General features: G+C 45.9%; 1 protein-coding gene across 2 annotated transcripts in view; it reads right to left on the bottom strand.

Moving 5' to 3' along the window:
- Nucleotides 1-14,496, bottom strand: part of KIAA1210 (KIAA1210 ortholog) — a 55,798-nt gene extending 41,302 nt beyond the window's left edge. Inside the window, exon 1 of one of the 2 annotated variants that reach the window (XM_028715287.2) lies at nucleotides 14,395-14,496. In XM_028715287.2, coding sequence (XP_028571120.2) covers nucleotides 14,395-14,396 — 2 coding nt within the window. In that variant the 5' untranslated portion in view covers nucleotides 14,397-14,496. The remainder of the gene's footprint in view (nucleotides 1-14,394) is intronic. The other variant, XM_028715289.2, reaches the window with a different exon arrangement.
- Between the last annotated feature and the right edge of the window lie 5,442 nt (nucleotides 14,497-19,938).

Genomic DNA, 19,938 nt, shown 5'->3' with positions numbered 1-19,938 from the left:
CCATGGCTAATAAGGGACTCTGCCGACTATTAAAGAAGAACACACACTTGAAACACGCCGTACGAAAAAGGATAGGGCAAACTAGCAAGCTGCAATCCTGTTAAGAAAAAGGAGCGTTTGTTCGCAGAGGGTCCCAAATTCTATCCCAAGCAACTCCAGGAAGGGGCAGGAAAGGCTCCTGGTTGCAGCCCTGGAGAACCACTGCCTGTCAGGGCAAATGGACCAACAGCCCTGACTCAGTGCAAGGCAGCTTTCTATATGGCAAAAATGGGGAGCCTGTGGCACCGCCCCCCCCCCATGCTTCTGGACTGCAAGTCGCATCAGCATTATCCAGCAGAGCCAATGATCAGGGATAATGGGCATAGCTGTCAACTTTCCCCTTTTCTTGCAAGGAATCCTATTCGGAATAAGGGAATTTCCCTTAAAAAAAGGGAAGCGTTGACAGCTATGATGATGGGAGCTGCAACATCTGGAGGGGCGATGGTTGCCTATCCCTGCTAATGGAGTGATTTCAGAAAATAGGCTGTTGTGAAATGTTGGGGCACCCAAAAGAAGCAGAACAGAAAACAGTGTCAACAGGTTAATAGCAGCAATGGAGAAGTTATTTCCTCTAGCCATTAGGAGTCTAAATTATACAGCAAGGGACATCCTTTCTAGCATGCTGCACAGCCAGTTGTTGAGGAAAGTAATTTCTCTCAGCAATGCAACAGTGTAGCTTATTCCCTCCAGCTATTTTTTTTTATTAAAAAAAATGAGATCCCCGTTATATTTTACTTGACAAGATTTATATAGAGTCGTACCTTGGTAGTCGAACAAAATATGCTCCAGAAGTCCGTTCAATTTCCAGAACGTTCAGAAATCAAAGTGTGGCTTCTGATTGGTTGCAGGAAGCTCCTGCAGCCAATCGGAAGCCATGGAAGCCCCATCAGATGTTCAACTTCCAAAAATAGTTTGCAAACCAGAACAGTCACTTCTGGGTTTGCAGCGTTCAGGAGCCAAAACATTCAAGAACTAAGTTGTTCCAAAACCAAGGTACAACTGTACCACCAAATTGACAAAAACCTCTATACCAATAAATAAATTAAAATAAAAAACACTGAAAATGAAGTCATTAAAACCAATCTTCAGCAAACTATTTTCCCTCCAGGTGTCTTGGGTAACAACCACCCTGCATCAGCCCCAATCCCACAGCTGCACTAGCTGGAGCCGATGAGAGTAAATAATCCAGAACATCTGGGGGAACTGGGTTGGGGGGAGACTTATAGGGGGGAGACTTATCTTTACCTTCTTCATGCTATTTAGAATTTTATTGGTTTCCGTCATGCCAGCACCTACTCACCTTTTCCGTAAACATAAAAAAAAAAAATCTCAAATGCTGCACCCTTTCCTCATAGGGGAATTGCTCCACCACTTCAATCATTTTGTCTGCCCTTTACAGTGGTACCTCGGGTTACATACGCTTCAGGTTACATACGCTGCAGGTTACAGACTCCGCTAACCCAGAAATATTACCTCGGGTTAAGAACTTTGCTTCAGGATGAGAACAGAAATCGTGCTCCGGCAGTGCGGCAGCAGCAGGAGGCCCCATTAGCTAAAGTGGTGCTTCAGGTTAAGAACAGTTTCAGGTTAAGTACAGACCTCCAGAACGAATTAAGTACTTAACCTGAGGTACCACTGTACTGGGTTTCCCCCCAACTTTGCAATATCATTTTGGAGGAGAGGGCCAGAACAGTATTCCAACAGTATTCCAAATGCATTTACACCATAGAATTGTATAACAGCATCAAGACATGGTCACTTTTATTTTCAGTTCCTTTCCTGCCTGTTTCACAGCTGCTGCATACTAGGTCGACGTCTTTATCAAGCTATCCACTACGACCTTAACTCCCACCATGTTCAACAGCCCTTACTCCCATGCAAGTTTGCAGAGGACTGAAGGTTTCTATTTCAGCCAGATGCAAATACCAATGAACTCAGCTAGGCTTTTTTTGTATCACTGCAACAAAGAGTTCTGCAAATTAGGAATGAGGAACCTGTGGCCCTCGAGAAGTTGTTGGACTGCAACTCCCATCAGCTCTGGCCAGCATGGTCAATGGTCTGGGATGGTGGAAGTTGCAGCCTATTAGAAACTGGAAAGCTACAGGTTCCCCATCCCTGGTGCAATGAAATTGCTGATCTTGTTTGTTTGTTCCACTTGGTTGATTGATAATGAACAGCAGTCATCAACTGATCTGCAGTTTGCTGAAGCTGCTTGCTCAGGTGCTTTTGATGGCTAGGGGCTAAGAAATTTTTCTTCAAGGAGCATGATGGCTGTTGAGCATACTGAACTTGTGAACAGCATCTAACAACCCCTAACAACTCTTCATTATGTCGTCCGGCAGAGCTTTTCCAGGTTGTGCGGTAACTCACTGTGACTTGTTTGCAAAGCATTTTGAGGATAAAATCGCTTGCATCCACCAAGACCTTGACTCTGCTGTTATAGCAGATGAATCTCATGGCGAGTCCAGAGCATAGTCTAGTCCTGTTGTGTTAGATCAATTTCAGCTGGTAAGGCTTGAGGATGTGGACACGGTGCTCGGATCAGTCAGGGCAACCACTTGCGCTCTAGACCCCTGCCCCTCTTGGCTGATAAAGCCACTTCCGCCCTTCGGAGGAGGTGGAGTTGCAGGCTTCAAGGCCCCACCACGTGCGTGGTGGCTGGAACACAGCTCCCGCACAATTGGGGAGATTCCCGGCTGTGTCACCTCCTGGCCAGCCAATCAGCTGGCTCTGGGGGTGTGGCCTGCCTTATTTAAAGCAGGACGTGGCCAGGGATCTCCTTCTTTGCCGCTTACCAGCTGTTCCTGCTTTTCCCACCCTCCTGCCCTATAAGGTTTTCGTTCTTTGACCTTGCTATGGACCTTGGTTGGTCGCCGTTGAGGGGCCTGGTAGGCATTTTTCCACTTGGCAAAGTGGCACCAGCCACTTGGTTTTTGCCTACCTTGTAGCCAAATCATCACAACTTTCTGGGTATTGGTGGTTAGGCATTGGTATAGTTCTGTAGGTGGAAGAGGGGAGGTAGTGCCATCACCTGCCCCACATATTGAAGGGTAGTCCGGTAGAGGATCCCAGGGGTCGTGGCCCTGTCTGAAGCCTAAGGAGGTGAGGGCCTAAGGCACGCCCCCCTAGCAGTGACCCCGGGGGAGTTCCTAGTTGATGTGCATCAGCAGGACTCCCCCTACTGGTGGTAAAACCCTTCCCGGACTTCTAGCGGATGGGCTATAGTCTGATATAGTCGGTTAGGACCAATGCCTAAGCCAATAGCGCTCATCACCTGCAACCAATAAACGTTGTGGCCTTATTTAGCCCATTAACCTTAATAATTGTGTCATGTGTCATTATTTCCACGGGGGGGGGGGGGACTCACCTCGCGAAAACCAGCAGGAAGGAAACAGTTGGCTGGGCCAGGGAGGTGATCAGTGCCTCTTTATGAGAGAGGGTGGTCCCTGCCTGTCTGAAGGAGGCAGTGGTAAAACCGTGCCTTAAGAAACCTTCCCTGGATTCAGAAAACCTAACTAACTACCAGCCAGTTGCTTATCCCCCTTTCCTGAGCAAGGTTCTGGAGTGAGTGGTCGCAGACCAGATCCAGGCACTTTTGGAAGAAACTGATTTCCTGGAACGGGGTTTAGGCCTGGTTTTGGCACAGAAACTGCTTTGGTCGCCCTGGATGATTACCTCTGTCGAGAGAGAGAGAAGGGAAACATGTCCCTGTTAATTGTTCTCGACCGCTCAGCGGCTTTCAATACCATCCACCATGGTGTCCTTCTTGAGTGACTCTGAACTGGGGGTGGGTGGCACTGCTTTGCGGTGGTTCCAGTCCTACTTGGATGGTCATCCCCAGAGGGTGTTACTTGGGGAGTGCATTCAGCTCCATGGAACCTTCAATGTGGGGTTCCGCAGCACTCAATCCTATCCCCCATGTTGCTTAACCTCTACATGAAATCACTGGGTGGGGTTATCCAGAGGTCTGGAGTACGTTGTCGGCAGTATGCTGATGACACTCAGCTCTATTTCTCCTTTACATCTGCAGGTGGAAGTGGACAGTAAAGTGCTGGACCAGATTCTTGCCTCAGTAATGGACTGGATGAGAGCCAACAAACTGAAGCTCAATCCAGATTAGACTGGGGTGGTTCCCTAGACCAGATGGGTGGGAGATCACCTGTTCTTGATGGAGTTATACTTCCCCTGAAGCAGCAGGTTCACAGCTTGGGGGTCCTCTTGGATCCTTTGCTGTCGCTTGAGGCTCATGTGGCCTCAGTGGCCCAGAGCACCTTCCATCAGCTTTGGCTGGTGGCCCAGCTATGCCCCTGTCTGGACAGGGATAGCCTAACTCTGATAATCTCAAGGTTAGATTACTGCAATGCGTTATACGTGGGGCTGCCTCTGAGGACGGTTTGGAAATTTCAGCTGGTGCAGAATTCAGCTGTCAGGTTGCTCATCGGAGCAAGACAGTTTGAGCATATTACACCGATCCTGGTCCGACTACACTGGCTACCATTTAGTTTCTGGGCCCAATTCAAAGTGCTGGTTTTGACCTAGTGCTGGTTTTGACCTTAAATGGCTCAGGACCACAATAGCTCAAGGACCGCCTTTTTCCATCTGAACCTACCTGGACCCTGAGATCATCTTCTGAGGCCCTCCTTAGTGTGCCTCCTCCTTGAGAGGTCCAGAGGGTGGCAACTGAGAACGGGCCTTCTCTGCAGTGGCTCCCCGTTCATGGAATGCTCTCCCCAGGGAAGTTTGCCTGGCGCCTTCATTATACACTTTTCAGTGCCAGGGGGAAACGTTCCTTTTTAAGGCCTTTGGTTGATCTGATTTACATACTATGCCCTTTTAAAATGTGGCTCTTTGGGGGGGGGGGTTATTTAGGTTATTGATTTTATTTTGATTTTATATATTATTATCTTTCTGTGAACTGCCCTAAGATCTCTGGGTATAGGGCGGTATATAGATACAATAAATACCGGTAAATTCAGGGATTGAGATAGAAATTCCTTCCCCAGTTTGATCCAACAGAGTAAGCGCAGAAAAAGAGAGGCTGAGATCAAAACTGAAATTGTACAATTTAATATCGGTCAGAACTGAATTCCCAAGGATTACATTCTGTATGCCAGCTTGGAACTTGAGCTCCAAACTATAACTTTTCAGGCATTTGAATGGGAAAAGCTGTCAACTGCAATAAATGCAGAAACTGGTTAAGATGGGAGACCTCATCAAAAAGAGAGGGAAACCCAGAGAGAAACTCAAAACAAAACTGAGTTTAAAATTTAGCAGCAGGACCAATTCATTCTCCTTGCTAAACCGATGACCAAAAAAATTATTGATTGGATTGCCTAGTGCTGGGGAAATTGAAGCCAGAGGGAAATGCTGTTATGCTTTTTCCTAAGCTTTAGAAGGCTTTGCATAATGATGATGGGGCAGCGAGGTGGGGTGGGAGATGAAAGATCTTTCTAATGAGATCCATATTGCTCCTTGTCAAATATAACAGCATGCCCCAAATAGTACATCTCCTCTCATTTTTCCATATTCTGCTTTTACAGACTCCATAGCCAGGTCCTCTCCTACAACTAGGGCTATTACACAGGCACAGCAAATGTTTTCATGCCACATATAACTCAGCTGGCATAGGCTGAATATTCATCCAGTTAAGACCATAAGAAGTGCCAACTGGATCAGGCCAATGGCCCATCTAGTCCAGCATCATGTTCTTAAAGTGGCTTTCACGTGCCCATGGGAACCTGACAAGCAGAGAGTACCTAAATGTAAGAGGACTCTCCCCTCCTACAATTTCAAGCAAAGGGTTTTTGAATTGCCATTGCACCTGTTGGTTTGGCACCATCCAGTTTCATTCACAACCTCCCCGCCTCCTCTTCTTAGCCGTAAAAATTGCAATGATAATGGGTTTGCTCCATTTCCTTAGAAGGAAAAAGCACTGGATGCTTAAGAGTAGCCCCCAACCCACCCATATCTATATATTTACAAATATATATGAGTTGAGCTACAAACATGAGTCTGACCAAACTGCGGGCGGCAGTGGAAGATAGGAGTGCCTGGCGTGCTCTGGTCCATGGGGTCACGAAGAGTTGGACACGACTAAACGACTAAACAACAACAAATGAGTTGAGCATGGAGGGAGAACACAGGCACTCAGACAGCACTACTCTGAGACTCAGTATCACTTTTCCCCCAAACAAACAGCATCTACATAGTCCTCCTCTTTAACAAAATAATAATAATAATAATAATAATTATTATTATTATTATTATTATTATTATTATTATTATTATTATTATTTTACCACACCCTACTGACTGGGCTGCCCCAGCCACTCTAGCTTCCAACATATATACAAACAGAAGAAAACATTAAATCTGAAAAAGCTTCCCTATACAGGGCTGCCTTCAGATGTCTTCTAAAGGTTATACAATCAAACCTCAGTTCCTGAATGGCCCCGTTTTCAAACATTTCGGCTCCCGAACGCTGAAAATCTGGAAGGTAATGCTCTGGTTTTCAAACATTTTTTGGAAGCTAAATGTCCAATGCGGCTTCCACTTGAGTGCAGGAAGCTCTTGCAACCAATCGGAAGCCACGCCTTGGTTGTCAAATGTTTCCGAAGCTGAATAGAACAGATTACATTCGGCAAGCGAGGTTTGACTGTATGGTTACTAATCTCCTTGACATCTGATCGGTGCCACTGCAGGCCCTCTGCCTGGTTCCCTGTAGCTTCACTTCTCACAGTGAGAGAACTACTAGAAGGCCTTTGGAACTGGATCTCAGTGTCTGGGCTCAGCGATGGGGGTGAAGATGCTCCTTGAGGTACAGTGGTGCCTCGCAAGACGAAATTAATTCGTTCAGTGAGTTTTGTCGTCTTGCGATTTTTTTCGTCTTGCAAAGCACGGTGTCGGGAAAGTTTTGGAAAAGCTTCAAAAATCACCAAAGTCTTTAAAAACCTCAAAAAAGGCTACCACACCGCGTTCTATGAGTTGCTCCTCGAAGTCAAGTCGCAACTGCATTAACGGTGTTAAGAAAAAGGAAGCAAACTTGCAAGACGTTTCCGTCTTGCGAAGCAAGCCCATAGGGAAAATCGTCTTGCGAAGCAGCTCAAAAAACAAAAAACCCTTTCGTCTAGCGAGTTTTTTGTCTTGTGAGGCATTCGTCTTGCGAGGTACCACTGTATTCTTGGTCAAGGACCATTTAGGGATTTAAAGGTCAGCACCAACACTTTGAATTGTACTCAGAAACATACTGGGAGCCAAAGTAGGTATTTCAGGACTGGTCAACCAATCCCAGTCACCAGGCTAGCTGCTACATTCTGGATTCCTCCTTCCGACTACAAGCACAACTGAACTCTCTGCCTCCTGTGCTAGCAATATTGCAATTCTCAACTGCTTTCCCAGACCTCATTTTGCGGGGCACATCATTCCTCAGTAGCCACCTGAGCCATCAGCGCGAGTGAAACAGCATCTCCTAGCCTAGCCATCAGCAGCCATTAGAGCAAGCAGCTTCAGGTAGCTACAGAAACATCAGCTGGCACCACATATGCCCAATGAAACACTTAGAGCTGCAGAACTGGCATTTTTAAGAATGTTCAATCCACACTTGTAAGTAGCTGATATTTTAGTGTGACGGCTCCTACACTTTGGAACTCCCTGCCCACTGACATTATCCTGGTGCTTCCCCTGTATTCTCTTCAGCACCTGCTAATACAGTTTCAGTTTAGGTGAACCTACTCAGACCAGTCGGCGGGGTGCGCTCCCGTTGCTCGGTCCCAGCGCCTGCCAACCTAGCAGTTCGAAAGCACCTCCGGGTGCAAGTAGATAAATAGGGACCGCTTACCAGCGGGAAGGTAAACGGCGTTTCCGTGTGCGGCTCTGGCTCGCCAGATGCAGCTTTGTCACGCTGGCCACGTGACCCGGAAGTGTCTTCGGATGGCGCCGGCTCCCGGCCTCTAGAGTGAGATGAGCGCACAACCCTAGAGTCTGGCAAGACTGGCCCGTACGGGCAGGGGTACCTTTACCTTTACCTTTTTACTCAGACCAGTAAAGACAAATAGCCTGTAATTTTGGCTTAGAAATGCATACATCTAACTGTTGATTTTATTCATTTTGCTTTTTGTTATAAGCTGTTTTTAATGTCAATTTTAATGCATACTTCATATTGTTTACAAACCACTTCCTGGAAGCTTATGTATGGCTGAGCGGCATGCAAATTTTGTTAAGTAAATAGCCACCCAATAGTGAAAAATCAAGTGGGGGGGGGGCTCTTCACTTGATGCGACGCTACAGAATTTTTCATTACAGGACTATTTGTCTCAGCCAAACAAAAGGTTTAGCTGTTCCTCACTGGGGGTTGCTCCATCTTCGACATCAGTCCTAAGAAGTATCACTTGGTGCAGATACCCAAACCAAGGCAGCCACTGGAGGCACAGAATGGTCAGGAGCATTGTCTCATTCCGTCTGGAAGTAGAGTGACAATTCTATGTTTGGCAACCTGCCCAGCTGCAACTCACTGGGGGAAGAGGGGTGGAACCAACACAGAGGAGCACCATCAAAGAAGAAGCTCTGCAGGCAAGCACGCCAAAAAAAAGAAGAAGAAAGATTAAAATAAAAAAATAAAAACGCCTTACAAGGAGTTGCTTTCCTGCTCTACAATTCCTCAGGGAAGAAGACAGGCAAGCTCAGACAAAACCCAGGTTTATCAAGTGAAGTTGAGGACGAATACTGTTAATAAGAGGAACATCTGGTGTGAAAGCTGAGCTCAAATCTGTACGTGTTAGCAACATGCAAAGGATCTCTGCCTGGCTTGCTGCATTCTTCTAATAAGTAGCCTAGGCTGTGTACAAATTACACACTTTACTCCTCAGCCAGTGCATTCCCACTGCTAGTTCTTGAAGCTGCATTTACGATAGCCACAAACCAAAACAGTCCTGTAGTCTCCTGAGAAATAATGCTGTTTGGTGCATTTTCTCTCTCTCTCAAACCAGCTTCAATCAGACTATAAAGCTTAAAGCCACATTCACTTTGTACTGAAACCAGGTGTGTACATTTGAGGTACCCATTGTGCATTTAGAAATGCGCACGCATGTGCAGATGACAGCTTCATGAATAGGAGTTCTGGAGATGGGGCTGCAGTGGCACAGAGACCAAGCAAGTCCTGAGCATTGGCTGAAGACAACCCTGCTCTGATGTGTATAACACTGTGAGAACATCTCTTGAACCACAGCAGGAGGAAACGATCTTGATGCATTCATCTCAAGCCCTTAAGGTGTACATAGTCCTGCAGTGTAGGATCATAGGAACAATCCAGACAGTTTCGTACTTTGCATTTTGAAGTGGAGTAAACAGATGCTAAGGGGCAGTGGCATCTTTGAAGGCGGGTTCAGGAACTCAGGTGCAAAATACCAGGGAGAGTAGGAAGAATTTGTCCACTTTTTTTTCAGCAGATCAACCTGATTTGACTTTTCCAAAGCTGCTTGTGGATCACAGCAGTACTAGTAGTTGGATCACACATTTCTCCAGATTTTCAGTCCCAAAATATGCACACAAAAGTAGGTTTATTGCATTCATAAAGGGTATGCAAAATGCATATGTTAGTGGGGAGGTGTACTAGAAAGAGGTGAAATGCAATGAAGAAAGAAGAGTACCTACAGAATACCTACACAATTTACTTGTAGCTTTTTCATGGGTTAAGGGAGAAATTTGATTTAGTTTGCATTTAAAGGTGACTCTGTCAAATTTGCACTTTTTGGAATCATCCAAGAACCAAAGCACACTCATCTATTGAAATTTAAAATTATTTCAATTTTGTGCTGCACTCCTCCAAACAATGTTTACCCCCCCCCCCAGGCATATATTAGGTAAAAGTGTGCATATAAATAAACACAGAAATCCATTATATTAGAGGAGAACTTGCTTGCAAAAATGTGTGAATCTGTCAAAACTGCATACAAAAATGTGTTTATTAAAAGACATTTGCACAAGAATGTTGAAGAATTTCCATGAGGATTTAAAAAACAAACAATCCACCACATGTTCGTAAATTGCTGTAGAAATGTGGAGAACTGAATTTAAGATTCGAAAAACGAGAAACTGAGAGAACTGGAATTGACAGATCCTTCCATCCCTAATTGCAGGTATTTTGAAGATGGAGATGAAGTCAAGTGGTATGGATGCTGAGTGGGTTATGCAGGTCTCTTTGCTGTGCAGAATTTTGGAGAGAGAGAAAATATTAAAAGTACCTCACCAGAGCTGCAAATGAGCAGAGAGAGAAATGCAAGTTGTTACAAAAGTAGGTTTGTTTGCTTCCTGAAAGCACATCTTTTCCGTGAATTTTTTTTGCAGGGTAACATTTTCATGGAACCCCAAGAGAAACCAAGAGATGCAGCTTCTACCCTGTGCTTGCTCTTCTTTTGCATCATTTGATGCCCACATTATGTAACTAATGATATGGAGGCTAACCACAGAGCCTAACCAAGCGGCTGTGCTAGAAAGACAAAGATTAGCAGCAATCCTCCAGTAGGAGGCGAGGAAAGAGACAGAAGATCAGGCCTATTGACCGGGGCCCTGTGTATTTTCTCCCATTAAAACTATGTATTAGATTATGTTCACCAGATTTAAAAATGCAATTAAGCATCATGCAAAGATTGATCGGAGATGTGAAAACATCTATTTGCTAGGATCACGAAATATCCAGAGGTCGCTACGCATAAAGAAGTAGAAAATATGCTATTTGCTCCAGTGTACAAAGTATTTCAAGAAGCGGTAGATGGGGCTTGTCAACCTGGGAAAATAGCCCATCTAGGAGAAGGAAAGCTCTGGTCCTAACCCTCTGCTGCCTTGCAGGAGATCTTCAAGAGAAGAAAAGGCGAAGGAGTAAACCCTACACAAATCCAGAGTAGAGTCCCTAAGGCAGTTGGATGGCGCTTCGTATGCCTCCTTCCGGCAACTCCTGCAGCCAAGCTGGTGCCAAACGCATTGCTTTGCTTTCCTTTGGACCACAGCAGTGAGGCAGAAAGCAGGATGTTGTTGTCTGGGCATCCCAGGACCTCCATAGACACTGCCCAGGTTTGCACCCCAGGGGTATCACGTCAGTGCTGCCCACACAGAGTTTTGACTTCACCCCTGTAGGTGCACTCCATTGTCTCTCAAGACAGATGGATGTCAATCACAATTTAGTGCTGGGGTGGGGCACCTGTGGCCCTCCAAAAGCTGAGGGTCTCCAGCTCCCATCAGCCGCAGCCAGCAGGGCTGGACATTGGCAGCATCTGGAGGTTGTGTCTTCACCCCTGTTCTGTGGAGTGGAAGTTGTGCTCATTAGACAGTGCCAAGGTGCTGGCAGAAGCTACCAGAGTCTAAAATTATTGCTTTCCATTGACACTGTGGTTTCCAGTGCTAAGAAAACCTAAACAAATAAATGGATGGGAAGGAAATTCAAGAAATGAAGCAGCAGCACTTGCCTTCCCTGCACTCCATAGCCCTAAACATTTACAAAATGTGGTTTGAATTTATGTTTCCAGGGCAGCTAACAGAGGAGTAAAGGAGAAGTGCAATGCACTTACTATTATTATTAATGGCAATGATTCATACAAACATAACAAATTAAAACAAACGAAAGCTGTTACTGTCCATCCAGAGAGACAGTAAAAATCAAACTGCTCCAAGTTAAAATTGCTCATGTTAGCAATAACAGTGTGTATCTTGTTTGTTTGTTATGTTACTTAGTTTATTTAATATATTGCTTTAATAAAATATTGTTTTTTTAAAAAAAAAGTGAGGAAAAGGCAGAGTGGGTATAAATAAAATATTGCTTGATGCAGTTTCATATTGCTGGACCCCCAAGTCCCTCTGGGAAGCTGACGTTTACTAATATCTGGAAATGCTGCAGGTTCCCCATCCCTAAATGCAAAGTCAGGTTATTTCCCAATAACCAAGCAGGTCAGGTCATTTCCCTCCACCAAAAACAGCTATATCAAAAGAAAGCACTTTTCAATGTATTTGTTCCTGGCATAACCTTAATTATTCCAGAAGAATGGGAGTTCTTCTGGGAAAACTATCTACAACATGTTCTGTTATTGTACAGTCCATCATGCAAGGACAAGTAACCTGTTGCCATGATTAAAATGCACCTTTTTATTTTATTTTTAAAATTGCTTTAGTAAGTTGGCAGCCCAATACAGTGGTACTTCGGGTTAAGAACCTAATTCATTCTGGAGGTCCGTTCTTAACCTGAAACTGTTCTTAACCTGAGGTACCGCTTTAGCTAATGGGGCCTCCCGCTGCCACCCCGCCACCACCACGTGATTTCTGTTCTCATTCTGAAGCAAAGTTCTTAACCCGAGGTACTATTTCTGGGTTAGTGGAGTCTGTAACCTGAAGCGTCTGTAACCTGAGGTACCACTGTAAGCAGAAGCACTAGCACCCACTTGTGCATTTCCACCCCAAACTGGGTTTGTAACTATGTGATCCTCCAGCTGCTTTTGGACTCCAACTCCCAGCAGCCCCAGTCAGCAGGGCCAGCGGTCAAGGATGATGGGAGTTGCAGTCCACCAATTGCTTGGGAGTTCCACACCCATGCCCTAATGCAAGCAAGTGTTTTGATCTTACCTGTTGGAAAGCGCATAAATATCAGCATAAATAAGCTTATGTGGAATTATTGAAATATATGGTAGCCGTGCAGAAATAGTTGCTATAATGATATTCCTATAAGAACTTTAGATGGGGAGTGCAGGAACCTGCTATCATAAATGCTAATAATAAAACAGATCTCCGCTCCCACCCCTCCTGCTAAAATATGTCCAGCAATAGAAACAACAACAGAATACTTTTGAACCTCTCAGGTGAAGGTGTAGGAAGGGAAATATGGGGAAGTGTCACTGAATTGAGTGCAACTGGAATAACTAAGGATCTTCAATTAGAAATATGTGCAGTGGCTCAAATTGTGCTTATAAATTAAGAGCAACCATCCCCCAAGGGCAACCAAACTCACGCACATGAGAGAGAGAAATGGGGTGGAGGGAGAAAGAAGGAAAATTAGAAAGCATATGGTGGAACGCTTGGCTGTCTAACTAGCCAGCCTAGCTAATCCCTCCGCCTCCCCGTATTCTTAAAATAGACAGATGGAGCCTTTTGACATCTTGAGTACTGACATCCCCGGGCTGCATTAGCGCTGCCTCCCTCAAAGATTAAATTCTAAAGGCTGGGAGGGGGTGCATGCCCCCACTGCCATCACGCAAGAGATTTCAGGCTCTTAAGAGAAGCACTTCGTGTTCGTACAATCACAACATTGTCAGATAAGCCGGGAGCTCAGGAGAAAGCGCTCATTCCTTCATTCTAAAGGGCGGGTCAGCACCCAAATCTCCCAAAGGACCACTTTGAGAATGAGAACCAGGGAGTCAAGCCCACATAATTCCAAGAACATTTAGAATGTCAGGAGTTCGATCAGACTGCTCCCAATCTCTCCCTGAATCTGCTATACACTTCTCGTTCCATTCACAATTATTAACGTGCGTGCATTCAGTTAAGCTGTTAAGGCAAAGGCAGCGAAAGCTCTGCCCTCCCGAGATGTCGTTGGACTCCAACTCCCATCAGCCCCCGCCAGCAAGGCCAATGGCCAGGGACGATGGGCGTTGTAGTCCAGTAACATCTGGCAGGCCATTCATTCCCTATCTCTGATTTAAGAGTTGCACACTTTCCTGGCGGCCTGTGATGAGTTGTATTTTAAACTCTGGAAGAATACGAACTAAAATACAGTCGCGCACGTACGCAAGCACACTAATCACAGCTGCGATCCAGTCACACGCGAAATTCAAAATGTGTGCCAGGATCCACTAGGGTCCAGCGAGCCCTGGGATACTGAAGGAGAAAAGAAAAGGGACCTCTCGTGTCCGGGATCGTGTACATCTCCCTCAGAAGAAGCAGAGCACGCGACCTCAAACTTTTCAGGAGTTGGAGGGGCGGGTCATCGCGATCAGAGGGGGTACTTCCAAGTAGGATTCCTCCCCCAATAAAACCCTTGTTTAGAACATTGCCTTATTCCCACACCCATTCTTCCCGAGGTTGCAACACCCTCCTGCCCTGAGCTTTCCGCGGCGTGAGAGAGAGAGAGAGAGAGAGAAGAAGGGTGCGGGGGCAGCGCTGTGCCCGGCGCGCCATCAAGAACCCCACCCCCATTCCTTTCCTGGGGGCAAAGAATAAGCAGATCGTCTCCCGCCCCCCCGGCCTCGCAAGGGAGGACCCGGTCCCTTTTGCCTCCCCTGAATCCAGGCTTATTCCAGCCAAGCCCCGGCCGAAGCCACTGATCCAAATTCCTCTCCAGCGCGCTCCTCCCCTCCCTGCCCCGGTGCCGGCGCTACTTACATCCAGCGGGTCTCCCCAGGTACGTCCTGCCCTCCCGCGGCACCTTCTGTGGTTCTCCGAGCTCCGCCCTCTCTGCTGCCCAGCCCTGCCTCTCCATGCAAGCCAGTCGCCGCCCATCGGCCTCCCCAGCTGCTCTGCGGGCGGAGCAGCAACCAGGCGCCGAGACCCACCCACGCACCCACCCTGCCTGCCTGCCGCCCCTTCCTCCCCCTTCTCAGTGGCGGACCTACATTTTGGGGACCCTGAAGCTTGAACTCTCCCTTCATAACCAGCAACGAAGTCTGGGTAACCACTGTTATCTTCTTCAATGGGGTTGTAACCATTACAACATCTGTGCTTACATGCTCTCAAACTTTGGGATTGTTGAAATACATACGATAAAAAAATCAATTTGAGCCATGCGACTCAAATGGCGTACACGGGACTCATTTTTTAACGCAATGTGGACTAAGGTCTCTTCTGAGGACCCTCCAGTAAGCTTCATTCTTTTCAAACCACCCAGGCTTCTGCGTATTCTGCAGCAGGCTTGGGTTCCCCCTCTCTTCCCCTCCCTTCACCCACGCTCAGATTAAAAAAAATAGGCAAGAGCATACTTGACCATGTGCAGAGTGATTTTCTCTCTCTCTAAAGCGTTACAGGGTTTGCCGATCAGGAAGTGGAAGGAGGGGCTTCCAGGTCACAGAAAGGGAAGGAATGAATAGACAAGGGTGGCAGTGGTGGAGAACTGGAGGCATTTGGAAAACTAGCAAGGCGATGGGTGCTCAAAGTACCCAAAGCCAAGGGGACAGGGAGTGACTTATCTTTCATGACAGCCCTCCTTAGCTGCTGTTGTTAGAAACCTGGGAGTGGGAGATTTGACAAAAGCTGGAGAGAGTCAGGGGTTGTGTTGCTGGAGTACACCTCTAGGGGTGAATCTAAACTGCTGGAGAATCACAGCGCCTGCTGTGGCTGCAGAGACTGGTCATTCAGAGCTGCTGCTTCCCATGTTGTTTTAGCTGCTAAAGCAGTGACTTCTCTGGGCAGGAGTGAACCTACTATGAAACTAAGGAAGCTTAAGCTTCAGGGCCCCTAATCCTGGATGGGCCCCAGAAGCAACTTCAGTCCACACTGCTTAAAAGATTTGGGTGCAGTAGACACAATTTGAGTCGCACAACTAAAATTGATTAGTTTTTTGTTGTATATATTTCAACACTCACAAAGTCAGTAGCACAGATGTTGTCATGGTACACAATTTTAAAGCAAAATCTGAGATGTATTCCTAGCTTAAAACAAAAAAAGTGGTGATCTGTCATGCCTTCATGTCATGTTTGCAGGCATCTCTGTAATGCCGTTGGTTTGCCCAAGGCCTGGTGGCCTAAAAACAGCTCCCCATAGAGCATGTCATCAAGGATCCTTCCATCTTCCATTCTGTGGGCATGACCAACCCAGCCTAGACATCGCTGAAACAGGAGTGTGATCATGCTGGGAACGTGAGCTTGGGAAAGCACATCTCTGTCCTACCGAGACGATAATAGATTTGGTTGGCATGCCTATTTGCGGTATGGGAAAGCAAAGGTGCACAAGGGATTCCAGAACTACATTATAAGGAAATCAATTTCTCAAGTATGGGATAAATATAAAAATTTGTTAGAATGTAAGACACCTTGGTGGCTTTCCCCATTGGAAGCGATACCTCTGAAAAAAGTAAATATGAAAGGATACTAGGCAGCATATAAAGATCTGTTAATAGAATCAGAAAATCAATTAAGGGCGAAAGAATATAATGAAATGGAATTTCTGTTAACAGAATGGTTACAATATAATCAATTAATTGACATTCAGATGCGATAAAGGTGTCCCTTTATCGCCTCTGAATATGTCAATTAATTGATCCTTTGGGAAGGAGTTTGAAAAGGAATTATTGGAAAACAATGAGAAATTGTTATCAAAAATGTACAAATTACTGTCGGAATGGGAGACGAAAGATGAAGAGGTTAAGGCAGTAATGATACGATGGGCACAAGATATAGGGTATAATATACAACTTGAATCATGGGGAAAGCTGTTTTTACTAGGAATATTAGGAGATGGAGTACCAAATAAGCAAAAGCAATTGTTTATGTATGCGACTACAGCTGCTGCAATGTTACTTGCCCAGAAGTGGAAGGAAGGAAGTATACCAACGAAAGAAGAATGGAGGACTAAGATGATAGACTATGCCGAAATGGCAAAACTAACCATTTTGCATACTGAAGATCAGGCACCAAGATGAAGGAAAATTTAGTCAAGATTGGAAAAACTTTATAGATGATTTTAAAGAACATTGTAAGAATGTGGAAACATTAGCAAGACTGTTGTACCATTTATAAAATGAAGGCAGAATCAGTTGTGAGAAATAATTGGAAATCAAGTGGAAAAATAATTAGATACAATGAAAATAATAAGGGGGGAAATGGAAACAGGGGGGAGTCAATCAATGTAAATTTGGGTTTGATATCTATGTATAAGAAAATTGTTATTATTAGAAAAATTGAAATGTGTGTGTGTGTGTGTGTGTGTGTGTGTAAAAGGTAAAGGTACCCCTGCCCATACGGGCCAGTCTTGACAGACTCTAGGGTTGTGCGCCCATCTCACTCAAGAGGCCAGGGGCCAGCGCTGTCCGGAGACACTTCCGGGTCACGTGGCCAGCGTGACAAAGCTGCATCTGGCGAGCCAGCGCAGCACACGAAAACGCTGTTTACCTTCCCGCTGGTAAGCTGTCCCTATTTATCTACTTGCACCTGGGGGTGCTTTCGAACTGCTAGGTTGGCAGGCGCTGGGACCGAGCAACGGGAGCGCACCCCGCCACGGGGATTCGAACCGCCGACCTTTCGATCGGCAAGCCCTAGGCGCTGAGGCTTTTACCCACAGCGCCACCTGAGTCCCTTGTGTGTATACGTATATATATATATGTTTTGGTGTCCTCAGGTATCTTCCCGTGTAAAAGTTGGGGTGTCTAGGCGACGTTTCGACGAGGTCTCACTCGTCATCTTCAGGCTGGTGCTTTCGGCTTCTTGTTACTGGAACAGAGCAGGATCTCAGTGTTTGAGTTCCTATAAATACTGTAGAGGAGGTATGGTGTATAGCCTCCAGTGTTCTGGGCAGAGAGGAAGTTCCCAGGCTAGTGTGCCTTTTCTTCTTTTGTTCCTTAATTGCTTGAGGGATATCTTGAGTGATTTCTTGAGTGATATCCTGAGTACCACTTAGGTGGGTCATTAGGTGTGGATTAGTTGCTAAAGCCTTTGTGTCTTGACCTCTTGAACTTTGTGAAGAGTTTTTCTGAGAAGATGGGTGTACTACATTTAGTTGTGCTCTGGCTTGGCTTCGTGTATAGGGGCGAGCTGTGGTTTTGTGGCCTGTGCCAGCCAGATCTGTGTAGGGATTGCAGGGGGGTGCAGCATCCGGAGGTGCCACCATGGTTTGGCTACTGGATGGTGTCTGTAATTTATCTGTGGAGAGGGTCTGGGTTTGGGTCTGGTGTGGTTGATTGGTGATGGCGTTCTGTGTGCCTCTGGATCTGGTGTCAGTTTTTGTGGGGAGGGCTAATTTCCAGATGTCTGGCAAGCGGGATGTGTCGTCACGCTTGTTCATGTTGTGAGGGTGTTTCTCTATCTCGATGGCTTCCATGATTATTCTCTTGTGGTGATGTTCCATGTTAGAGAGCAATTTGGAATCTGCAAAATTAATTTCGTGTCCTGTTTCTTTCATGTGTTGGAAGAGAGAGGAAGTTTTTTCTTCTTTTTTGACGGCATTCTTGTGTTCTGCGATACGTGCATTTATTCGTCTGTTTGTTTGTCCAATGTACGTGGCTGGGCAGACTTTGCAGGGTATTTCATAGACCCCTTGGTTTTCCAACTGGATTTTATCCTTGGGGTTTCTGAGGATATTGGCTATTTTTTGGTTGGCGCAAAAGGCTGTTTTGATATTGTGTTTATGGAGGATTTTGCTAATTTTATCTGTAGTGCCCTTGATATAAGGAAGGAGGGCCATGCCATTGTTTTCTTCTGTGTCTTGGTTTTTGGGGGGTGTTTCTTTTTGGATTAGCTTCGTAACCCTGTTTTGCTGGTATCCATTGGCAATTAACACATTTGAGAGATTCTGTAACTCAGTTGTCAAGTGGTCTTTGTCAGCCAGGCGTTTGGTTCTGGAGATGAGAGTCTTGGCTACGGAGTTTATTTGTGCAGGGTGGTGGTGTGATTGTGCATGTAAGTAGCGGTTGGTGTGTGTTTTTTTCCGGTAGATAGTGTGTCCTAGGGAGCCATCAGGTATATATATATATATATACCTGATGGCTCCCTAGGACACCCTATACACGAAGCCAAGCCAGAGCACAACTAAATGTAGTACACCCATCTTCTCAGAAAAACTCTTCACAAAGTTCAAGAGGTCAAGACACAAAGGCTTTAGTAACTAATCCACACCTAATGACCCACCTAAGTGGTACTCAGGATATCACTCAAGAAATCACTCAAGATATCCCTCAAGCAATTAAGGAACAAAAGAAGAAAAGGCACACTAGCCTGGGAACTTCCTCTCTGCCTAGAACATTGGAGGCCACACCTCCTCAACAGTATTTATAGGAACTCAAACACTGAGATCCTGCTCTGTTCCAGCAACAAGAAGCCGAAAGCACCAGCCTGAAGATGATGAGTGAGACCTCGTCGAAACGTCGCCTAGACACCCCAACTTTTACACGGGAAGATACCCGAGGACACCAAAACCTGCATATATATATATATATATATATATATATATATATATATATATATATGAAACTCTGTCCTGCCATGTGATCCACAAACAGTAGCGGAGCTTCATGCTCCAGCACCGGGGGGGGGGGCAGAGAGCAGGTGGGAGCGGGGCTGGTGCGTGTGGGGTGGGGTGTGCTTCCTGGGGTGGGGTGTGCTTCCTGGGGGCAGGGTGCGTCGCCTGCGGAGGAGTGGCACCCAGCACGGGCGGGGGGCAGCTATGATGGCACCCCACTGGGATCATGCTGCTGGGGGCAGTGCCCTTCCCCCCACACTCCTCTTCCTCCGCCAGCGTACCCCAAATCCTCCTGAAGTGGAAGCCATTGTGGCATTGCCCCTGACGGTTGTAAGATGCCCACGACTCACTTTCGCAAGGCAGTGGGCTCAACAAGCAAACTTAGTAGACCTTCCTCCTTGGTATTGGTCCATAGGTTCCAACTCTAAGGGGCCCACACCCTTTCGCCACCCCCAAATTGGTGAGCCACCCAGCCTCCTTTGCCACCATTAAATAAGTTGGAGTTCTTGTTATTAAATATACCAAGAAAAAAGTACGCCAAGAACTCAGGCCAATGTAAGTTTCAATAGTGGGAGTGGTCCCTACTCAATTATGGATTAGAAACCAGGACAGGGCTGTTTTATAATTTATGATAATTTAGAATTTAAATGTATTTTCATGTAATATTTGATACTTCCAGCTGATGAAGGCAAATACATCGAAACAGGGCCCTGTCCTGGTTTCTGATCCATAATTGACTTCTGACTTCTGCTCAATGATTGA

This window comes from Podarcis muralis, chromosome Z, assembly GCF_964188315.1.
Source record: "Podarcis muralis chromosome Z, rPodMur119.hap1.1, whole genome shotgun sequence".
Classification (NCBI taxonomy): Eukaryota; Metazoa; Chordata; class Lepidosauria; order Squamata; family Lacertidae; genus Podarcis; species Podarcis muralis.
The sequence above is the reverse complement of the archived record's forward strand: the minus strand, read 5'-3'. Positions and strand labels throughout refer to the sequence as shown.